Here is a 22,498-nt window from a genome sequence, read left to right as displayed (position 1 = left end):
AAGATCGCACCACTGCACTCCAGCCTGGGTGACAGAGCGAGACTCTATCTCAAAACCAAACCAAAACAAAAGCTTCCACTTCCTCTTGGTTCCATATTTTATAAAATAACCCCATGCATAAGGATAAAATATTAATTATTCACTTAACAGGGGCTTCAAAGAAACTGAGAAGTGAAATAATTACCTAAAATTAAACCATGCCAATTTGATCTTATTTATGTTTTTCAAGGTGTTATTAGATTAATAGATGAATAGAACTGAGCATTTTCGCTTCAACCCTCCGTGAGTCTACCTGTCGTAATATGTATTCCCCTTGCATTATCTGTTCACAAATGTATAATGAAAAATTCTGTTAAATGACTTTATAATACTGTCATTCTCCATGAGTCTTTTACTCAACCAAGATTTCTTTAGCACTCGTTGGACCCATACTGAACCCTGGGGGCAGTGGCTAGATAAAAGCAGGAAAGGAAACGACTAGATGGGTAGCTGACCACTCAGCTGGTAGAAATAAGCAAATGGTGAACAGAATTTCTTCCTAGTTGACAAGGTAATACAGGATTTTATTTTCTGAAGTACTTAAGTTTTCCAAAGATGCAGGATATGGTCTGGCCTAAAGGCCAAGCCCAAGCAGTTTAATCTCTGGGCAGCATTTCTCAAGGGAACCAATGGTATGAACATCAGAAAAGAGCATGGAGTTGCTTTCCAGAGGGGCCGGGGAGGTTGCAGGCTCCTGAGCCCAGCCACCAGGCAGCTGGCTCCAGAGGCCCAGTCGGGCCCTGGGGAAGAAATCTAGCAAGCAGCGCTGCGCCACTGTAAAGGAAATACCCTCAGATTCACATTGCATCTGTGCACTCAGCATCAGTACCAGCTGGCAGGATAGAATGGCATGGATGCTGTGGATAGCAGCAGCAACACTGTGCACCTGGAGAATTTCGATGCCTCTGGGGCTGCCCTCACAGACCTAAATGCTTCCAGGTGTGAGAAGAGCGGAGCTGGCTAGTTGGGAGATAACCCCAAGGAATAATGAACGGGTTTATTACCAAAACTTTAGATTATAACACCAATGTAGCTGTTAGATTAGACAGATTTTTCTAACAAAGGCGTCAGATCCCAAGTAAAAGGAAGAGTTTCTTATTAATAAAAGTGTGTAATGAGAAACTGGATGAACATATCAGGTGTAAAGCTAAGGACATTTCCCTATTTGGTGAAATGAGGGCAAATGAGCCCTAGGGTTCCTTTTAAATCAGGTAGTCTAGTTCTGTGCTGTCCCACGTGGTAGCCACTAGCCACATGTGGGTCTTTAAATTTCAATGAATTAAAGTTTAAAAAAATAAAAATCCAGTTTCTCAGTCATCATAGCTACATTTCTAGTGGTCAGTAACCATGTTTTCTGTTGTTTATTAATCCGTCAATCAACATTTCTATCATCACGGAAAGTTGTATTGGACGGCATTGCTCTCATTGTTTTTTATCTTTTTTACTCTCTGACTTCTAGTAGATTGGGACTTTGCCATAAAAAGTTAATATCCTTTGGTGATGCCCCATGATTAGAGGTATCCAAATTGCCTGGTAGTTTTCTGTGTGCCCAAAGCGAGGCAGGAAGGCCCAGTGAGGGCGAGGCCTGCCCTGTTTGAATACCTGTCCTCCATGCCCTCACAGTTTGGCATTAAATAAATCATTCCACCATTCAAAACTTCGTTTTCTTCATTTGCAAAAATATTTACCTCATGGCATTGTTTTGAGGAGTCAATTATATAACATACCTAGTTTGCAATAAGTACAACTGACTTCCCGTTAGAAACATGAGGATAACATGGGCCTGGGGTTTTGCTGGGATTCTCACCCCGCTTTTATTAGTCACTCGTGATGTGCTGGCCATTGTGCTGGGCACGTTGCATGCATTGTCTCCATGGATCTTCCCACCCAACTGGCGCTGTCCCATCCACGTGCCTGCTCAGCTCCTCCTCTGCATTTTGTACCTGCCTCACCATTAGTTACCCAAGTTGGCGGCAGCACCTTTCGTAATGTTTCCGTTGTCACACTGAGTTTTGGGCAGTAGTTGCTGAAGCTCTCACTTGGACAGTAACCCTCATCTGTAATCTCTTCCCCATTTGAGAATCATATCTGCAAAACTGTCTTCCTCCTCACATTTGCTTGTAAATTACAATGTTTTGGCACCTCTAGGAGCAGCATCCGGGTGCAAATGGATTTGGAGGTTGGCAGTACATCATAATATCTGCTACAGCCAGTCCTTCGGCTGGTACCATTCAGATGGGGCCCCTCATCCTCCGACAGGTTCAGTTTACACATTACCCAAAAGACTCCTCTCTACCCCACATTGCTTATGCCTTTGGTCAAAGGGAAAGAGCTTTCTAGAAGGGCTCTTGGAGTGTTCATTATGGATTATCCAGGGTAGTGGTCTAATTTAATCCTGTTTGCTGAGACAAGTGAGTCTCAAACCTTTCCAATGCACATTGAAAAATGAACATGATTGATTTACAGGTGTCACCGTCTGGCTGCCTTTGTTTACTCACCAAAGTTCAAAAGCTGCATTTTTCATGTTTCTTTCTGAAACCAAGCTCTCTTTTGCCATGTTTGAGGCCTGGAAAGAGAGAGATCACTTCAGCCCAACCAATCAGAACAATGCCATTGGTGGCAGGGTCATTGGAAAAGCCTATCGAGGCAGGATTCCCTAATTGGACTGTCAGGGGAAGATGTTTAGGATTGGAACATCAGCAGGGTTGTCACTAGTCAGGCTAGGGCAGAACAGAAGCAGAACTGATGAGACTGCACATTTGACTGACTTCTGAAATAATCCTATCTCAAGAAGACCCTTGGGTGGGGTAGAGGACAGGGTGGGGGGTTTGGGCAGAAAGTCAAATGCAGAAGGACAGGGCATCTCATCCACCTAATTCAGGTGTTCTCCATCTAAGGCTGTGACATGTAGGGCGTGCAAGATTGGACCCTACACAATCAGCAAATTCCTGAAATTACATAAAATTCAGAGGAGTGGGTGAGATGTTCATCTTGCTTACAAGAAAAGTTCTTAGCGTTTATCATGTCTCCGAAGGAAGTAAGGAGTCACTAACAAGTTTAAATTATGATATTTTTAAAAATTATATGCTTTTTCCTTAAAAGCATAACACTGATGGCTTTCCTTCTTCCTTATGATGACAATTTATTAGGAAAGTCTCCAGAATAAATTTGAGAAATATGAAGTTTTTAAAGAATTATTGTGGATGAATATTAGCTGAAGTGAACAGAGCCTCTGTTGGAATTTAGAGTTCCTATGACAATGTAAACGCTGTCATAGTATTTTTTTGTAAAGGAGCTTTTCCTGAATAACCAAGTCAAGTAACAAAAAATGAGGATCTTCTCTATGTAAGAGTTAAAGTTGATAGGAAACAGGAATTCAAAGATTTCTAAGACAGTTTCTACTCTCAAAAAGTTTATAGTCCAGTATGGGCAAAGAAAGAAGCATAAAGACATCTGAACAAAGAATAGGGGAGTTTACAGAAAGAATTTAAACCTGGATTTTAGGTAAGGAAGGATAGAGGAGAAGGAAGTTTCCTCATTTGAAATACCATATCTCTGAAGCCTTGAAAGTATTTTTATGGGAGTATATCAGGAGAGATTTCTCTTAGCATTTTCTTATTGTTTGTTCATCTCTCAATAATTCAGCCCTATAAGCCCCATGCCTAATAATACCTTAAAAACACTTAATTCCATCTGCAAAATCCCTTTTTTTATGAAACATCACAAATTCAAGGGCATGGCACCAGAAGGTGGAGATCACAGGAGCCAAAATTCTGTCTACCACGAGATTTCAACAGTCAACATAGATGGTAATTAGTGAGGAGTTCACCTTCATTGACAGCCATGCAGTTCAATTTAGTTCTGGGGAGAGCAAATACAGCTTTGCTTCCAGAAAGCTGTGTTCAAATCCTGTATATTAGCAATTATATACAACATTGAGTGAGATATTTCATGTCTCTCTGCCTTGGCCTCCTCCTCTGTAACGTAGAGATAATAAAAATACCTATCATACAGGGTTGTCGAAAGAATTAAATGAGTTAATACACATAGAAGGCACAGACCAATGCTTGGAAAGGGGACATTATATAATGCCTCAATAAATCCTGTTATTATTATGCCTGAACGAGCATGGTGGTAGCAGTGTAAACTGAAGCAAGCGAACAGATTTCAGAGACATTGCAAAAGTTACTGTTAAGAGATCACAATTTCATTTAGTCAGGCTTTTGAGCAAATGAAACCCTCTAGCATCTGTATTAACTTCCTATGGCTGCAATAACAAATTGCCCCCAATTTAGCAGCTTAACACCACAAATTTATTATCATACAGTTCTACAGGTCAGAAGTTCACAACGGATCTCAATGAACTACAATCAAAATGCAGGGCTGTGTTCCTTTTAGAGGCTCTAAGGAAGATCCCTTTTCTTGCCTTTTCAGGCTACTAGAAGCCACCTACATTCCTTGACTCCTGGCCCCTTCCTTCATCTCCAAAGCCAGCAGTGTTATCACCCTGATCTGTGTCTGCGGCCACATCTCCCTCTCTGACTTTCCTTCCGTCTCCTTGTGATTATATTGGGCCCACTTGATAATGCAGGACAATCTTCCCATTAAAGATCACAAAATTAATCACATCTGCTGTATAAAGTAACACAGGTTCCATGGATTAAGATATGGGCATCGTTGGGGAGCCCTTAATCTGCCTACTATAGAATCTACTATCTAAAACGTGTTTCTAAACGTAATACCTTTTTTGAAAGCTTGGCGTGAAGGATGTGTGAAATTATACATCTAGCACATATCGGCTCAATGAGATCATTGTATATGTGTATTGGTCCCTGGATATTTCATATATATGGTGATGAAATGAAAAAACCATCCATTTCTGTGTTTTTTAGATTATTTTCAAAGAATACTCTTCTAAAATAGTTTGGCAGCATGTCCATTCAAATCGCTATTTCAAGTCAGAGTACTTGTAGATGGTATACTCACTTACATATTCTGCAGTATACAGTCCTTCACTCTTAAATATTGTTAATTTTTGACTTGCAATTAACTTTTTAGTCCATGTTAAAAATTGTCACCTGCTCTAACATCTTACTTAAAAATATATCCATAACCTCATGTATGAAAACAGCTCTGGAGTACGAAAGTCTTACTGTTCACTCTTCCCGAAACATAAGCATTCGATAGCTTCATCCACCACTGTTCTTACATTTAAAGTGTTAACCCTTAGTGTCACCTAAAAGGAGTGTTCCTTTCTTGTGAGATGGTATGCCCTCTAATGTTTATCGTGTGAAAACTCATTTGGTAAGCTTTTTGGAGCTGAAGAAGCTCATGCTAGACAATTTTTTAGTTTATTAGATCTAGATTCTTCTTTGCCTGTGAGTAATATATGTGCTGCTTCTTATTTGAAATTTTTATTAGTCTCTTGACTTTACAGTAAAACACCAATTCTTCATGTCATTTGAAATCCCCTTCCAGTATCTATACATGTAAATACATACATCATACACTTTTGCAATCAGGTGTTATATATATATGTTTGCCTTGGGTTGTATATAATATAATTTTTAATTCGAACACTTGTGAATGCTAAGTATATTTCAGGTTAAGGGCTCTGTTAAAGACTGGGAAAACAAAGTTGAAAGGACATGACTCTTGCCCTCAAGGAGCTCTCACCAACCTGGGAGGAGAGGGGGACTGACGGTGAAAGTTTTTTAAATAGGAAAAAACATGTTTTAGGAATAGAATTACCTGGATTTAGGGATTGAACTACTGAGGTGTCAGGAAAGAGAAAAGTAAAAATGATGGAAAATTTATGGTTTGAAAAATTGGGTGCATAGCCATACTTTCAACTGGTGGCAGGTGCCTGTAATCCCAGCCACTTGTGAAGCTGAAGCAGGAGAACCGCTTGAACCCAGGAGGCTGCAGTGAGCCGAGATGGCACCACTGCACTCCAGCCTGGGCAATAGTGCAAGACTCCGTCAAAAAAAAAAAAAAAAAGGCCAGAAAAGACTTGGCAACTGGGAAGTAACTATTGCGGTTGAACTTGCCAAGAATTTCCCTAAAGTGAAAGGGTAAAAATCATTTTGTATCATTTTCATAAATGTTTATTATGTTTAATAATAGTCTATCATTTAATGAAAATATGAATCACTATTAAAGTATGAAAATACACCATGACTAGAATTTACATTTCTAAATTATTCGTCATTTGAATTTTAAAATAATTTTTTACCATTATGAATAATACCATAAATGTCATTTTCAATAAAAGGCTAAAACTCTTTCTGATTAGAATTCCCAAATATTATGCACATCCTTCAAGTTGAAGAAAGCAATGCAAGTAATTCTTAGCATCTTACAATAATTTAATTATTCTAATTTTGAATAATAATCTACAGAGGTTTTTGGCTCTTTTTGTTATTTTTAAATGGAGGCATCACAAATGTCTGTGCTGATATCTAGCCTGGAGTGCACACTTCTGCAGCAAACATTTTCTTCATACTACATACTGAAGTCCTCTATGGATGTAGCATTATGCTAAATAATCAGCTGTATTTCTTTATATTATAAACAATGTACTACCCATTAGTAATAGGTTTGTTCAGTTCCAAGTGACTAAGGTAATTTCCCACCTATTAGCTATTTCTGTTGACCTCACTTCACCAGAGTTCCTCAATCTAAGTTTAATTTTAGCAATCACAATTCTCTCATCTAATTAACAAAAAAATTGGGCCATTGCCTCAGTGTCCTGCATTCAACCTTATTTTGACTGGCCATTTTCTAATAATGTCTCATACTGTTTTTTACCCCAGTGCTTATAATTGTAGTTTCTGTTCCATTGAGTTCACTCTCTTTCCCAACTCTCTTTGCTCTTGTTACTGTTTCTTTCACATTTCTTTTTCTTTTCTTCATATTTACTTAGTAACCTATTCAAATCCTTTACTGTTACAAACTCTTCAATAATCATCTAGTTGTTTATTCAGGAAAAATTCCTGGAAGTAGATGAGCCAGGCCAACAGTCATGCAAAACACTAAATGTTACACATAGATGGATTCTCCACACATATTGCCCGTGGCCTCTAGAAAAGTGGCCTGGATTTCCACCCCAGAGGCACTTTCCATTCTTGACACACATTGTTGACGATTGTTCTCTATTGAAAATCCAAATCCATCTCCCTTTTAATTTGTCTCGGAGCCATAAAATAAGAATAATTTTTCTTTAAATCAACCTCCCTTTTATTGGTTGTAGAAAACAGGAAATATACCTAATTACTCCACCACGCGGCATTCCTTCAAATATTTAATGCAAACCATTATTTGCCACTTAAGTCTTCATTATTCCACCATCAATAGAACTAGTTCCTTCAGCATTTTTTTCCTTTATTTTAGATTAACGGATAACTATGCAGGTTCACTGCATAGACAAATTACCTGCCATGTGGGGTTGGTGCACATATTATTTCATCACTCAGGTAATAAGCATAATACCCAATAGGGAGCTTTTTGATCTTCACCTTCCTCCCTCCCTCCCTCCAGCCTCAACTAGGCCCTGGAGGCTGTTATTCCCTTGTTTGTGTCCATATGTACTTAATGTTTGGCTTAAGTGAGAATAGGTGGAATTTGGCTTCTGTTCTCTTGTTAGTTCACTTAGGACGATGGCCTCTCGCTTCATCCATGTTGCTGCAAAGGACATAATTTCATTCTATTTAATGACTGCATAGTATTCCATGGTTTATATGTACTGTATTTTCTTTATCCAGTGTACTATTGATGGGCCTTTAGGTTGATTCCATGACTTTTATTGTGAATACTGCCTTCAGCAGTTCTTTAAGAAAAGGACTTTCAGCATCTCCTCTGACAAACTGTATCTCACCCCAAGAAAAGCATCCCTCTTAGCTTACGGTGTAATTGTGTGAATATTATTTCATTTGGGTCCAGACTTCACAGCTTTCAGTGGAAATCTTTGGACATGAACTTCTATCAAAGTACCAGCTTGTCTGGTAATCATGTCAGCCTGCCCCACACTCAGCTAACATTTCTGGAACCATTTTTTCATATGAAATCATACTGATAGGTTTCCCCACATTCTACTGCACACTCAGGTGATTTAACACAATGTGGAGTATTACATTTATCTGCATTAAATATTATTATACAGATATGAGTGTATTCCAGGCAAAGGCCACTGCTTACTCACGTGCAGCTTGTACACCACCTGACTCTATGGAGCTCCACTTACGTTAGTAGTCATCTTAGAGTTCTTTATTTATTACTATAATTTTCCAGAAAAAAGCAGTAGAATCTTGAGGAAAGAACAACTTGTTTCTAAATCACTCATCTAAAAATGTCATTTGAATTGCCAAAAAGAATGTTTTCACTGTCAAAATTTGGGAATGCTAAATCTGAGATCCAATATTTTAACCATTTCCCCCCAATGTATTATATTTTAATTCTCATAAGTGTCCAATATATCATTGTTGAAGTTGACAATTTTTAAAACTTCAGAATAGGGCCAGAAAGAAAGATTCTGCTTATCGTTAGAGACTGTCCTATTCTTTTTCATGAAATTATTAAGATACCATTTAGGAAAAGTCATTCAACCAGCTGCGCATCTCCTATTCAGTCTACATTTTAAAATTTTATTTAAAAGTGTATCACTTTGTTACAGGTGTTATTAGGGCAAGGGGTTCATAAAGTTAATATACAATTGTTGGGGAAATTTTGTAAAATATCTAAGAACATAAAGAAGATAATAGAAATCCCCCATATACAATCACTGTTTACAAGTTTGTGTTGTTGCTGTTCTTTGAAAAGACTGATAATATCAATAAGCCTCTGAGTAAAGTCACCAAGGAGGGGAAGAAAAGCACAATATAACCACTATTAGAAATGAAAAAAGGGCCATGGATATATACACAGTAGATATTAAATCTATCATAAAAAAAAAACAGAAATAAATTACATATGAATGCAAGTTGGGTGCCCCAATTTGAAAATCTGAAATCCAAATGCTCCAAAATCCAAAACATTTTGAGAGCCAACATGACACTCAAAGGAAATGCTCAGTGGAGCATTTTGAATTTCAGATTTTCAGATTAGAGTTGCTGAGCCACTAAAATGCAAACACAACCAGGCATCACTTAATGACAGGAATACCTTCAGAGGAATGCATCATAAGGGAATTTGGCTGTTGTGTGAACATCATAGCATTTACTGACACAGACCTAGAGAGGGGAACCTCCTACACCCCTCAGCTATGGTGTAACCTCTGGCTCCTAGACCATAAACTTGTACTGTTACTGTGCTGAATACTGTAGACAATTAAAACACATTAAGTATTTGTGTACCTACACATAAAAAAGGTACAAATACAGTATTATAATCTTATGGGGCCACTGTCTTATATACAATCATCATTGACGAAAATGTCATTTGGCCCATGACTGTGTTCTAAAATCCAAAACAATCTGAAATCCAAAACCTTTCTCGTTCCAAGCATTTCAAATAAGGAATACTCAATCTGTACCTTAAAAGTGTAACTGTTCAGTTTCCTGGAAAAATAAAGCATTCAAAACTCAGCAAAAACAGAAACCTTGAGTATCCATAGCAACTTAAGAAATTGACACATTAAAATTTAAAATTTTAGTTTAAAATTTACCTAGAAAAAGACTAGACCCTATTAGTTTTATAAAACCTGCAAGAAAAGGTAATCCCTGTCATATGAAAATTCTTCTAGAAACCAGAACAACAACAACAAAAATAGATGCCCAGTTAGTTTCAGGATTTAATATATACTTAAACCAGACAAGGGCCATTTAAGAAAGAAAAATTTAAACACAATTTGTTTCATGAATCTTACATAAAAATTATTAATAAACTTAGAAATATAATTAAATAATATAAAATAACATAAAATAACATGGCCAGATACTTATTTCTTAACAAAAGGAAAGTTTAACATTAGAAAGGATATTCAGATAATTCACAGCACTTAAAGATTAAAGGGAGAAAAGTACATAGGACTGTCTCAATATATGCAGAAAAGGTATTTCCAAACATTCAACAGCCTTTAATGATCTAACAAAAAAAAAAATTACAACAAATTGGGAATAGAAAAAAATCTTAAAGGGTATCTATATGTAGCCAACAGGAACTTCCTGTCATGTTGGATCATGTAAACATTGGCCACTGGTTCTTTTGCCAACATACCTCTGTTGATTCGTGTTAGTCTACAGCACCTCCTTTAGGATCCTCCCCTAGAAAATATGAGGAAGCAATATTACCCAAATCCTGGTACACTCAAAGCTGTCTTTTTCCTTGAGTCTTGATATTGAAGGGGCGCTTTATTAGATAGAAAATCTTTGGCTCCTGCCTTCTAACTTGCTGTCTTATGGATCCTGCTCCACTCTCTACTGAAGTTAGATGTTTCTGTGGATAAATCTGATGTCAACCTCATTTTCTTTTCCTTAACTAATTTTATCTTTTTGCCTGACTACCTAAAGGATTCTTTTCAAAAATTTTTCTGGGATATGTCTTTGTGTTGATGATTCCAGATGGCTTTGCACTGATACAATGGATATCTTTTTAATAAGTAGATTTAAGGCTTTTTTATTTTAGAAAAGTTTTATTGAATTATATTTTAAAGTAATTATCCTGTTCCATTGTTTTGGCTTTCTTCTTCTGAGGTTGCAGCTATGCATATGACGGCTCTCCTTTGCCTGTATTCAGTATATGTCCTTTTCTCTCTAATTCTCCTTTATCTTTTTTGCCTCTGTATAATTTATTTGCATTTTCATTTTTTGTCTTTTATGTCCCTTCCTTTACTCTCCTTTTCTTCAATTCTGCCAGTTCCCATTTTACATCCTCCAGAAGTCTACCAATAACCTCCTGTTTTCTTCTAATTTCTTCCCTGAGTTCTTATAATTCTGATTTGAGATCTTTTATAGTTCTAACTGCTTCATTAATTATTGGTTTAATTAATAATAGAATGTTGAGTTATGCTTTTAATATTTTTTGTAACAACATATATTTCAGTTGAGTTTTCATTGTTTACAAGAAATTCCTAAGTGCTCTTCTTCACATTTCTTTTATTTTTTTATTTTTAAACTTTTATTTTAAGTTCAGGGGTACATGTGCAGGTGTGTTATATAGGTAAACTCATGTCACAGGTCATATTTTTTATCATATGTGTGTGTGTATTACTTGTATATTACTCCTATTTGAATAAGTTGGATTTTCCTAAGAAATCAAAAGAATGTTCCTGTGGAGGGAACGATGGGCAGTAGTTTTCTAAGCATCAAGGGCTTCCTTCGCTGCTGCTACAATGTGAATTGTTTCTTCATAATAAGATGCATCTAGATAGTCACCTGTCATCTGACTCAGAACCAAACCTAGTTCAGTAACACTTTTAGAATTTTCCTGACCCTAATGAGACTTGCCATTTATTCTCCACCTGCTGTGTAAATTTCAGTCTTTTGTGCAGCAGTTTCCTCTTGGATTAAGGCCCTTACTTTTGGGGAGTGGATATTCAGAGATTTCTGAGTTCTGCTATATCTAGAACCCCTTCATACCTCCCACTTACCTACCACAGTATTAAGACTTTTCTCCTTGGCTTTCTGCCTGACTCTGACATTGGAGTTTGTGGATTATCTGCTGGTTTTGCTGAAAATGTAATTTGTGGGTGTTTCTTTTCATTTTGTTGTATTGTTGTTTTTGTTGTTTCGAATGGATTCCAGGAGAAGTGAAAAAATTCAGCTCCTGTGAAAATCAGTCCTGTTACCATTTAGAAATCTTTTTCTCTTTTTTTTTTTTTCTTTGTTTGTTTTTGTTTTTATTTTTTCTTTTTCTATGAAGATGATTTTGGATAAGGAATCTCAGTATGTGTGTTTACCTACCAACCAAGTTAATCTTCAAAAATGAAAAACAAAAATAAAGCACAGACAGCTTAGCGTATTACTTCTTTGTAAAGCTGGGTTGCCTCTTGAAGCACTCACAGCCCTTCTATTTAACAGCCTGTTCTAGGATCATGCTGAGACGCCATGTATCTTTAAAGATTCAAAGTCTTGTCTATCTTCAGTCTTTCATCACCACCATTTCTTTTAACAATCTTTAAGAATGCCCAGGTTGATTTTGGGGGCTCTACCAAAAGTTCTTTGAGTTATAATTTGTCAAGCACAAAAACTCAAGCTTAACATTTTTAGGTGTGCCCTCTTTTTAAACAGAAAAATGTCTTCATTGGCAAAATTAAATTAATAATCTCTAATGGATCTTATAATATTTTTAATCAACATCCCACATATTCTTTCTTTCTTTTTTTCTTTTGAGATGAAGTCTTGCTTTGTCACCCAGACTGGAGTGCAGTGACACGATCTCAGCTCACTGCAACCTCTGCCTCCCAGGTTCAAGTGACTCTCCTGCTTCAGCCTCCCAAGTAGCTGAGATTACAGGCACCTACCACCATGCCTGGCTAACTTTTGTATTTTTAGTAGAAATTTTTGTATTTTAATTTTTGTAGTTTTAGTTTTAAAAATACAGACTCTTAAACTCCTGACCTCAAGGGATCCACCCACCTCGGCCTCCCAAAGTGCTGGGATTACAGGGGTGAGCCACTACGCCTGGCCTCACCATCCCACATGCTAATTTCCTAAGTAGAATGTATGTGTTTGACTAACACTGAATCATTATGCCTTAACGGCATCACAGTGTTATTGACAAGAGAAAGACATAGAAAGATCAGATTTATAAACAAGAACACTAGTACTAACACTCTATATAATAAACGCTTGCTTTCAAGTGTTTTGCTAATCACAGTTAATGCTGTCATTACCCACTCACCACGGCCTAGCAATTTAAGAGGTCTGTCACTCATTTCTTCAAAAATATTTATTAAATGCCTAGGCCCTGAGTAGAGGCAAAGGATACCATGATGATCAGAAACAGACATGATTCCTGCTCTTGTGCTCCCATTGCTCAGTGGTGACATAAACATTCTCAAATCGATCACAAATGAATGTCACTTTACTACATGGTAAGGGCTATTGAATTATTTTGAGAGCTCTGCCCTGCTTCTCTGGCAGTGAAATGTCTGCAGTCAGGGCTGTCCCTTTCTTCATGAGGAGAAACGGTGACTGAATTCAGCTTTCCACTGGACTAGGGCCCCATGGGGTCTAGGGCATGGGGAATTGGTATTTCTTGGCACCCTCCTACACGTCAGCACCTGAGATCTTCTGTAGTGTGCCTGATCTCAAAGTGTTTATTTCCTGCCTCCTTCTGTGCAATGCACCCCCACCCCCCGCTCGTCCTATTAGAAGGGTGAATAACATCCTATTAGAAGTTCTCTCCATAGTGAATTTAACGAAGAGACTCAATTTTAAGTGAGTCTTTTTGAAGATACTTAGTATAGTGACCCATGCACCTTTTGAACCTTCTGCTCATAAGTAAAGTTTATCCCAAATTATCACTTGGCTCAATACCTACAAAAGAGATTAGGTAATCACATACTGACTTGAGAAGTTCAGCAAAGCAGGCCCTAGGGAGTAGGACTGGGATGAGGCCTAAAGGAAAAGTTAGACTTAATTAGACAATGAGCCAAGGGAATCATATCTCAAGTCGTGGAAAGAGCGTATACAAAGGCAGAAAGAAACAAAAAGGTGAGAAAAGAATCTAACATGGCTGTATCACCCAGATAGTGCAAGATAAGTCTGGAAAGATGCAGGACCATGCCACAGGGCCCCAGACGTCACATTTAACATTTGAATCTTTATATCCTGTTAGTAATGAGGGGAGGAGTGAAGAAAGCTAATATCTGCTTTGCCCTCTGAAAACATCGCTTTGGGTAGAGCGGAAGGAGAAAGACAATGGAAAAGGAGAATCAGTTAGAAGACAAATATAATGTTTGTGCAAGAAAATGGTTATTGGGACTAGAGTGGTGACAGTGATATTGGGGTAAGTGGGTAGTTTCCAGAGATTCCAAATCAATATCACTTGGTGATACAGTGGGAGAGGGAAGTGTCTAAAATGAGTATCCAGGTTTTTGACCTGCATAGAAGACAGTGGTTCCATTCACTGAAGTACAGAACTCTTCAGGAGCCAAAGTACGTTTACTGTTGGGGTGGAGGTGGGGGCGGGAGAGTTTGGTTTTGAAGGTGCTATGTATGCAGCACTTTGAAGTATCTAAGTGAAGTTGGCAAGTACCTGATACTTACATGGGAGTTCTGGAACAAAAATATAAATGTATGAGTCATCTGCATAGAAGAGGTTTTCCTGGGGTTCAAATTTCTCTTTATCATGCTTCTTCTGCCTTTTGGAATTTGAAGATCATGTCCTCTGTTGGGGAAAATAGTAGAAAAATAAAAGTGTGAGAGTTTGAGATTTGTCCTTCTCCTCCCTCCTCTCTCCTGCCCCTCCTCCCCTTCCTCCTCCTTCATTATCATCTGTTCACATTGTACCATCTGGAACAAGCTTTGGGATTTTCCTTGTTCTATTCATTCCAAGCCATCTCTTTTAAAAGGTCTTTTTGGTTTTTACTGTCCTTGGTTTTTTTTTTTTTGTTTTTTTTTTTGGCGACAGGGTCTTGCTACCTTGTCAAGGCTGGAGTGCAATGATGCGATCATGACTCACTGCAACCTCAAACTCCTGGGCTCAAATGATCCTCCCGCCTCAACCTCCTGATCAGCTGGGACTACTGGCATGCTAATTTTACCTGGTTAATTTTTTTATTTTCTGTAGAGACACGGTCCCACTGTGTTGCCCAGGGTGGTCTCAAACATCTCATCTTCCCAAAGTGTTGGGATTACAGAAGTGAGCCACTGTGCCTGGCCCTTGGCTCTTTCGAAAATTCACAAACCTCATTTCATTCTGTGCTTTAGCCCTTTTGGGGCACTTTGTGTAGACACCCATCACTTACCTATGTTCTTTCTTGATTGTGAACTCATCTCTCATGTTTAAAACAGGTTTCTTTCATTTGAATACTTTAGAACCCTCATTGCACAATTCTTTTGGTTTCTTTCCAGGCTTTCTTCTTTTATTCTCATCTGGATCATTTGATAGGTTGTCACTATAATTACGTTTTGTGATCCTACCTTTCCTTGAATTGCCTGCCCTTTCATACACCTGATCAAACACAGCTCCCCCGAATCTTATTCTCCTCTTTTTCTTCCTCTTTCTTGTCCTTCCTCTCCTTCATCTTTATTCTCTTCTTCCTCCTATTCCTCTTCCTTCTGGTCCTCCTCTGTTTTCTGGTGCTCTCACTCTTGCAGACTTGGGGATTGTTTTTTTTTTTCACTGAAAATTAGCCATGATAGAACACCAGCACAGGTGGTTCTTGAGATAAATCTGCAGCTCTCTAGTCCCCAAGAGCATCCCATACTTGGGGTCATCTTTTCTCCTCCCCAACCTCTCCCTATCTGCCTTGTGCAGAATGTGTTATATATAATTCATCCATATAATTATAAACATACGACAACATTCTTTTGGCAAATTAATAACTTTATGACTTTTTTTTTCAGAAAGCAAGATTTATTTTCTTAAGCCAATGTTATTCTGATACCAAAGCAAGAAAAAGATATTACAAGAAAAGAAACTTACTGACCTATCTTCCTCATAAAATAGACATACGAGCCCTTAACAAATTGAGTACATCAATATATTTAAAAGATTGTATATCATGAGCAAGAGAATATTATCTTAGGGATGTAAAGTTGATTTAACATTCACAAATCAATGGAATGCACCATGTTAAAATAAATTTTTATTGTGATATTATTTACCCATTTAAAGTATACAATTAAGTGGTTTCAGTGTGTTCACAATTGTTGTGCAGCCATCACCAAGATCTAAAATAAGAATATTTTCATCACTCCAGTAAAGAACCCTGTACCTGTTACCAGTCACTTCCTGATCCCCTGCCCCAGGCCCAGGGCAGCCAGTAGTCTACTTTTCTGTTCCTATAGATTCTGCCTCTTCTGGACATTTCATCTAAATAGAATCTTATAATATGTGATCTTTTGAGACTGGCCTCTTTCAATTATCATACCATTTTTAAGATTTATCCATGTTATAGCACGTATCAATACCTCATTTCTTTTTCTTCCAAACAATGTTTTATTGTATGGATATACTACATTTTTAAACCCTTTCATCAGTTAGTGGATATGAGGGTTGTTTCTACTTTTTTGACTATTGTGAATAATGGTTCTATGAACATTTGTGTACAAGTGTTTGTATGGACAGTGAAATACTTTCATTTCTCCTGGTATATTCCTAAAAATGTAATTGCTGGGTCATATGGTTACATTACATTTAACATTTTGAGGTAAACCAATTATCTAATTATGATTTTGTCATTTCTTATTAAATGCAGCGATGCTTCTATTAACTCAGTAGAGGAAAGTTTTGGGGTTTGGTTTGTATGGTGACGAAGAAAAGAAAGGTGTATGTCTTTGCTCTAAACTGAAATTGTTTTGCTTAGTCATACTGTCCTTGTCTATTGATAACCTAAAGGTGATCTTGCTGATATGGTTGCAGACTGCACTCAGCAAAGCTGGGTTTTAGTAAATGCCGCCCACTTAAAACTTATAAAGTGAAATCCCTGGAAGAGGACACTGCAATAGTTCCTTTGCCCCATCTAGAAATGAGACACACATACACTTTAAACAAGTTTTTCTAGGATGTTTCTCTCTGGAATTCAATTTTTTAAAAAATCAGAAGTGTTTGCCAAAGGTTTCTAAAACATGTTTAAGTCTTTTGAAGAAAATGAATGAATTACTGAGAGGTATTACTTAATTTTTCTCTAAAAGAGAATTTGATGTCTCAGGGATGGAAATCTATTATTTTACTCCCTAAAATCTCTCTGTTAGCTAACTGAATGTTCTATCCAATTTGAGCCTGTGCATACTTCAACACTGTAAAATGCATTTGTCTTTCCATCACTAGTCAGACAATCAAGCATGCTTCTTTTAGCAAGTTGTAGAGGTCGGTCCCTCCTGGGGACTTCCCCTTGACAGAATATACATTACCCCCTATATGTGCTGCAAAGTGATCAATAGCCCAGAATTTACTGAGATAATGAAAGATAGCAGTATGATTTTGCTGGGACAGTGAGCATGCCGGACACTCCAACTGCTATGCAAAATTGCACAGGCTGAAAAATGCTAAGTATTCACTTAAATGTTATTCTTCAGTTATAGGGTTTTATTTCATTAAGTATCTTTATATGAATGAAAATGTAAAGCTGCAAGTCTTGAGTTGTGAGCCATGACCAACCACTCTCCCCCCACCCCCAAGTCCTGTGTTTACTGCCTCACTCAACCACTTAGAATCGGCAAATCATAGAGAGAAGCTAAATGCTCTCAGCTGCACTATACCAAATCAAAGCTGAGATGAATAATGAACTTAATTTTCCATAAAGACATTCTGTTTGGCATTCCAGCTAATAAGGTAAGCTAATAGCAATTCTGGGCTATGGGAAGGAAAAGAAATTGTTTCTTTGTGCTTTATTTCTGTGCTAATCCATAATCTTTCTTTCAACATGCTGGAGTTAATTTCATGTTTCATGATGTCTGTGAATTGGGATGAACAATTTTATAAAGAGTACCCCCAGCATACCCTTTTCCTCTGATTAGGTTGCTTATGGTACTTGCAAGGCTAAGGGAGAAATCCAGTTTTTTAATAAGAATGAAATGTGTATATTAATATTTTTATCATCTATAGTACGGAGTGAATTTAGTTAAACGGCAGGGTATTTAGGTCCAGCAAAGACAGGCTAAATTACTTAAGCACTGATTTTTGAATATATTTGGTATGACAGTGTAAGTTGATGTTGAATTTGCTCTAAGCTGCAAAGAAAAGCAGAATACATACATCATGTTGATTTCTGAATCATTGCATTTCTAAGTACATGTTATTCTAGGGAAGGTAGTAATTTTCAATTGCTAAAATTGTTCCACGCTTCAGTTTAGGTGAGTTCTATTTTGTAAGATTGGATTTTTAAAATAACAGCATACTGGTAATGTGAATTTTGGTTATTACTTTTTTGATTCACCATGGCGGCAATGATTTTGGTTCATGTGGAAAATGTACTTGTCCACTAAGTTTATGGAATTAGAAACCATCAGATCTCTCTGAGACTTCTATTGCTGCCTTGGTTACTCTATCTCAAAACCAAGAAGTGATGAGGCAATTACTAGGTTGGCTTCGCTTTTTGTGATATAGCTTTTTGGTGTTTCACACGGGGATTTTGATTTTCATCAGATGGTAACAGAAATTCCTGAAACTAGCAAAGGCTTAGCAAGCTGGGGAAGAAATTATCATATTTTCTTTTCTAGAAGAAAGATAAAAATGGAAAATGTAAGATTTATGTTTTCAGACATTCTAGGCTTGCTGCCGTGTCACCTGAAAATCAGAGACTAGGCTCACAAAGTAGGTGACCTCAAAAGATATTTCAGAAGGTCTATTCAAAAACAGCCAAAGCATGTGGGAAATACTGGAGAAATAGAAAGGAAATGTTCCTCCTATTCCTATAGTCTCATCTTTGTATTGTTTTTATGTATGGGAGGCGAGCTGTGGGCACAGGTGTTTTTGTTTCATGAAGTCTTTAAACACCACGATCAGGGTTTTATAGATAAAGACAGACATTTATTTCATCCCTTTAAATTGTTCACAGTGTGTGTTTTTCCTAGAAGTATAAACAGGATGCTGAGAGTTTGAGCACAAGTGTTTGGCTACCACATATAACTTACTTCCACCTAAAATATGATCGATGGTTCACCTAAAATTTTTAGGCATTTCTCTGGAAATACCTGTAATTTAGTAAACCATCAGGAAGTAGGAGTGTGGAATGGAATTTCAATCTATCATAGTTAATTTTTAAGAACAATAAGACAAACATATGTTACCTATTCATACTTAAATGTTTGATTTCACAGCTATTCTGTCTTTGTAAAACTATCTTAAAGGCTCAAAATGGTGTCTTGTTTTAGATTTAAAAGGTGTTCATTTTGTTTTCCTCTTTTTCCCCCTTCTCTCTCACCCCTCATCATTCCAAAGTATCCTGGGCTGCCCCATGCACTTTTGTGCTTATTTAATTCTGCTATTTTCTTCCATTTCTTTTCTCCCAATTATCACTAATCCAGAACCTGTAGATTGATTTATGTTCATTTTAAGGCTGGCAGAAACAAACTAGGAAACAAATTTTTGTAACCACCACGATGTTGTCTTCTATATCCTGCCATTTGTACAATAAGACTTTTATACCAGCAGAGCTCTTTATCCACAATTGCTACATGAAACCAACTTGAGGATGAAAATGTGCAAGGCTCTTGGGCCAGCATCTGTTTCATGATCTTTTGTCTGTAGTGGTCAACCCATGCATGCTGTGAGATGAGATGCAAGATTGTTAGCCCTTGCAGGTATTTTTAGCAATGCCAAATGTGAGGAATGTCTTATTTACAAACTCACACATCAGCTCTGTGTTAATTAATGGAGAAATCTAGAGAAAGCAGCAGCACCACCACTTTCCCTGCATACACACCCACATCAAAGGCCACAGAGCAGGTACCAGCTGAGGACAGCGGTGACTGAGACAGCAGCCTCTGTACAGATGGCCCACAGTCATAAGAAGTTCTTGGCACCATTGCAAAGAGGCCTGACAGAAGGCAGCAAACAGATTTGTTCCCAAATACACGTGAAGCTCATTCTTAGGGACAATCAGAATTAACTGGAAGAGGAAGAAAGATGAGAGAGGACTCAAATATCACTGGACTTGATTATTACTGTTAATATGACCTCATCTATTCTCACAGGTTAGGGGACACAACGATATTTAGGTAACAAAAATAAAGACACGACACAAAAACCTATCATATCAAAAACCACACTCAGTGTCCCCCCAAGAGTCGGTCACCTCTGGTTCCTACCCCTGTAAATGGCACCACTCTCTATGCATTTTTTAAACCCTGAAATATGGGGCCAATCTTGATACCTGTCTCTGTCTCACCTTCACCTCTCTCCTCCAAGGCAGACTCATAAACATTAATTGAATGAATGAATAGATGGGAAAAAAAATACCGAATCTTATTTCTATCCACTTCTCTCTATTGTCTTTGCCACGAGCCCAGTTCAACCTCCATCAGTGCTCAGCTAGACTATTGTAAGTATCTCCTAGTGGTCTTCCTCCCTCTAGTTTCTCCTCAATCCAGTTCATCCTGCACATTATAGCCCAAATGATCTTTCTAAAATAGAGATAAAATCACTAAATCTTCTGCTTAAAAATTCTTCACTGGTTCCTCTTTACCCTCGGGATAAAGTCTAAACTTCTTAATGTGACTTACAGAGTATGACGTAGCTGGGGACCTGTTTCCCTCACGGTCTGATTTCCTAACACTCCCTCTGGCCATGCTGCATTTCAGCCACACTGGTCTACTTTTCCCTTTCTCAGCACTGCCAAGTTCTCTTGCCCAGGGATTTTGCGTGAGCTGCTTCCTCCTTTGTCTCTTCTGCCTGCCTGCCCCAAACTTCTCTCTTCCCTACTTAACCTCTTCCAGTCTCATCTAAGATGACATTTCCTCCAGGAAGCCTTCTCCGATTGGCCAAGTTTAAGTGAGGTACCCCCTCCCAGTATGCTCTCATAGCACCCATCATTTATGTATCATGCTTCTTCCATCTTAGGTAGGATTGCCTGTTTCCTTGTTTAACTCTTCCACTAGATTGTTTCATGAAAGAACATAGCTGGTCTCTTATTCATAGTTGTGGTCCATGATCCAGCACCTTGCCTGGCACAGAGTGAATTCTCTCTGAATGCACAAGTAGCTAGCTGGACTCCTTAACAAGCTGTATTACCGTTTGTCTTGCTGAGGCTACAGAAACCAGATGTAATCATTATGCTGTTCATTCCTACAAAGTACTGTGCTATGGTGGTTCATATAATTTCCTTAATCTTCACGTTGTTATTCCTATTTTCTAAAGGAAAGAACTGAGGCTTCAGTTGCCATGAATGACACTGATGTTAAGGAACGGGACCCTCAGTCTGTTTGACTCCAGGGACCCACTCTTTCTATTTTCCATGTGATCTACTGCCTCCTTAGAATAAGAGAAAGAGTTCATTCTTAAAAATGTATAATGATCATTTTTTAAATCCTTAATTTCTCACTGCCTGCCAGTGTTCATTTGCCTCTGACCTGCAATAGTCTGCCCTGAGTGTATTTTTTCCTTTAAATTAAACTGAAAGCACCTCTCTTTGTGCTGTAGTCTTTATTCTCAAGCTTTCTTCTATAAGCCTTATGTCTACAGGGGTTTTCAGCCTTTCTTGCTTTCCCTACAGAGAAAGTAGCTGGGCCTCACATTTCTGTTTCATTTCTATTGTCCTTTTCAACAGGGATTATTTTCCTGGACCTGCTCTGTGATTACTCTTTCCATAGCACTTTACCTGAACTCAGTTAGTCCTTAATGTTCTTCAACAGTAGCCTGATGTCAGCCAACTTAAGGGGGCTTCCACTGATATTTCACTGGGGAAGCAAATTGCTACTTGTTACCGCCTAGCCACTTTAACTGTGCTCTTTGTGGAAGAAATACCTAGAAGTACAGCTAGAGGAGGGACGTGTGCAGTTTCTGGAAAATTTTCCATTTTGTGTTGACCATGATCGTTTTTAGGTTCCTTTAATTCAAACTAGCACACAGACGCACACAGTCAATTGCAATGTAAAAAAGGCAACGGAGTGTTCTGTGAATGAGTGACAGCTTTCCAGTTGGATAGATCTAGGTTCGAATGCTCTTTCTACCACTTCTCTGTCTATAAGATTGCACTAAGTTACTAAAGCATTCTGTGCTTCAACTTCTTCAACTGTAAAATGGAGCTAATGAGGGTGCCTATCTTATAAAATAATGCCTGGCACAGAGTAAGTCCTCGGTTAACAATGGTGTTAGTGTGAGTGATAGTAGTTAGAATAGAGGCTCCAGATGCGGCCACACGCTAATCTCAGGAAACTGAGGATGTTACCTTATGTGGAAAAGATGACTTTGCAGATGTGATGACATGAAGGATCTTGAGTTGGGAAATTGTCTTGGACTATCTGGGTGGGCTCTAAATGTCATCACTAGTGTCCTTTCAAGAAGGAAGCAGAGGGAGACTACATGGCCATAGAAACAGAGAGAGGTTTGCAGGTGCTTTGCTCTTGGGTGTGAAGATGGAGGGAGGGGCCAGGGGACAAGAAATGCCAGGAATGCAGCTCTAGGAAGCGGAAAAGACAGGGAAATGAATTCTCCTCTAGAGCTTCCAGAGGACGCCCAGCTCTGCTATCTTGGTTTCAGCTCTGTGAAACTATTTTGGACTTCTGGCCTCCACAACTATAAGAGATTAAATATGAGTTGTTTTTAAGCCACTGGGTTTATGGTAATTTGATACAGCAGCCAAAAGAATACGGTGGTGATATTTTGGGAAATGAAAGGTGGCTCCAAATGAGCT

The 22,498-nt window shown here is 38.1% G+C and overlaps 1 protein-coding gene across 14 annotated transcripts in view; it reads left to right on the top strand.

The window, feature by feature from the left end:
- DLGAP1 (DLG associated protein 1) overlaps positions 1-22,498 on the top strand; it is a 979,377-nt gene that overhangs the window by 618,697 nt on the left and 338,182 nt on the right. For 2 of the 14 annotated variants that reach the window (XM_032293484.1, XM_032293482.1), the window contains exon 1: positions 16,535-17,478. The exons of 11 other annotated variants lie outside the window; for them this stretch is intronic. In XM_032293484.1, the coding sequence (XP_032149375.1) occupies positions 17,428-17,478 (51 nt within the window). In that variant the 5' untranslated portion in view covers positions 16,535-17,427. Of the gene's footprint in view, positions 1-16,532; positions 17,479-22,498 lie in introns of those variants that run through there. One more of the 14 variants, XM_032293478.1, reaches the window with a different exon arrangement.

Source organism: Sapajus apella, unplaced genomic scaffold (genome assembly GCF_009761245.1).
Source record: "Sapajus apella isolate SASKATOON/1434 unplaced genomic scaffold, GSC_monkey_1.0 scaffold29, whole genome shotgun sequence".
In the NCBI taxonomy this organism is placed as follows: domain Eukaryota; kingdom Metazoa; phylum Chordata; class Mammalia; order Primates; family Cebidae; genus Sapajus; species Sapajus apella.
The sequence above is the reverse complement of the archived record's forward strand: the minus strand, read 5'-3'. Positions and strand labels throughout refer to the sequence as shown.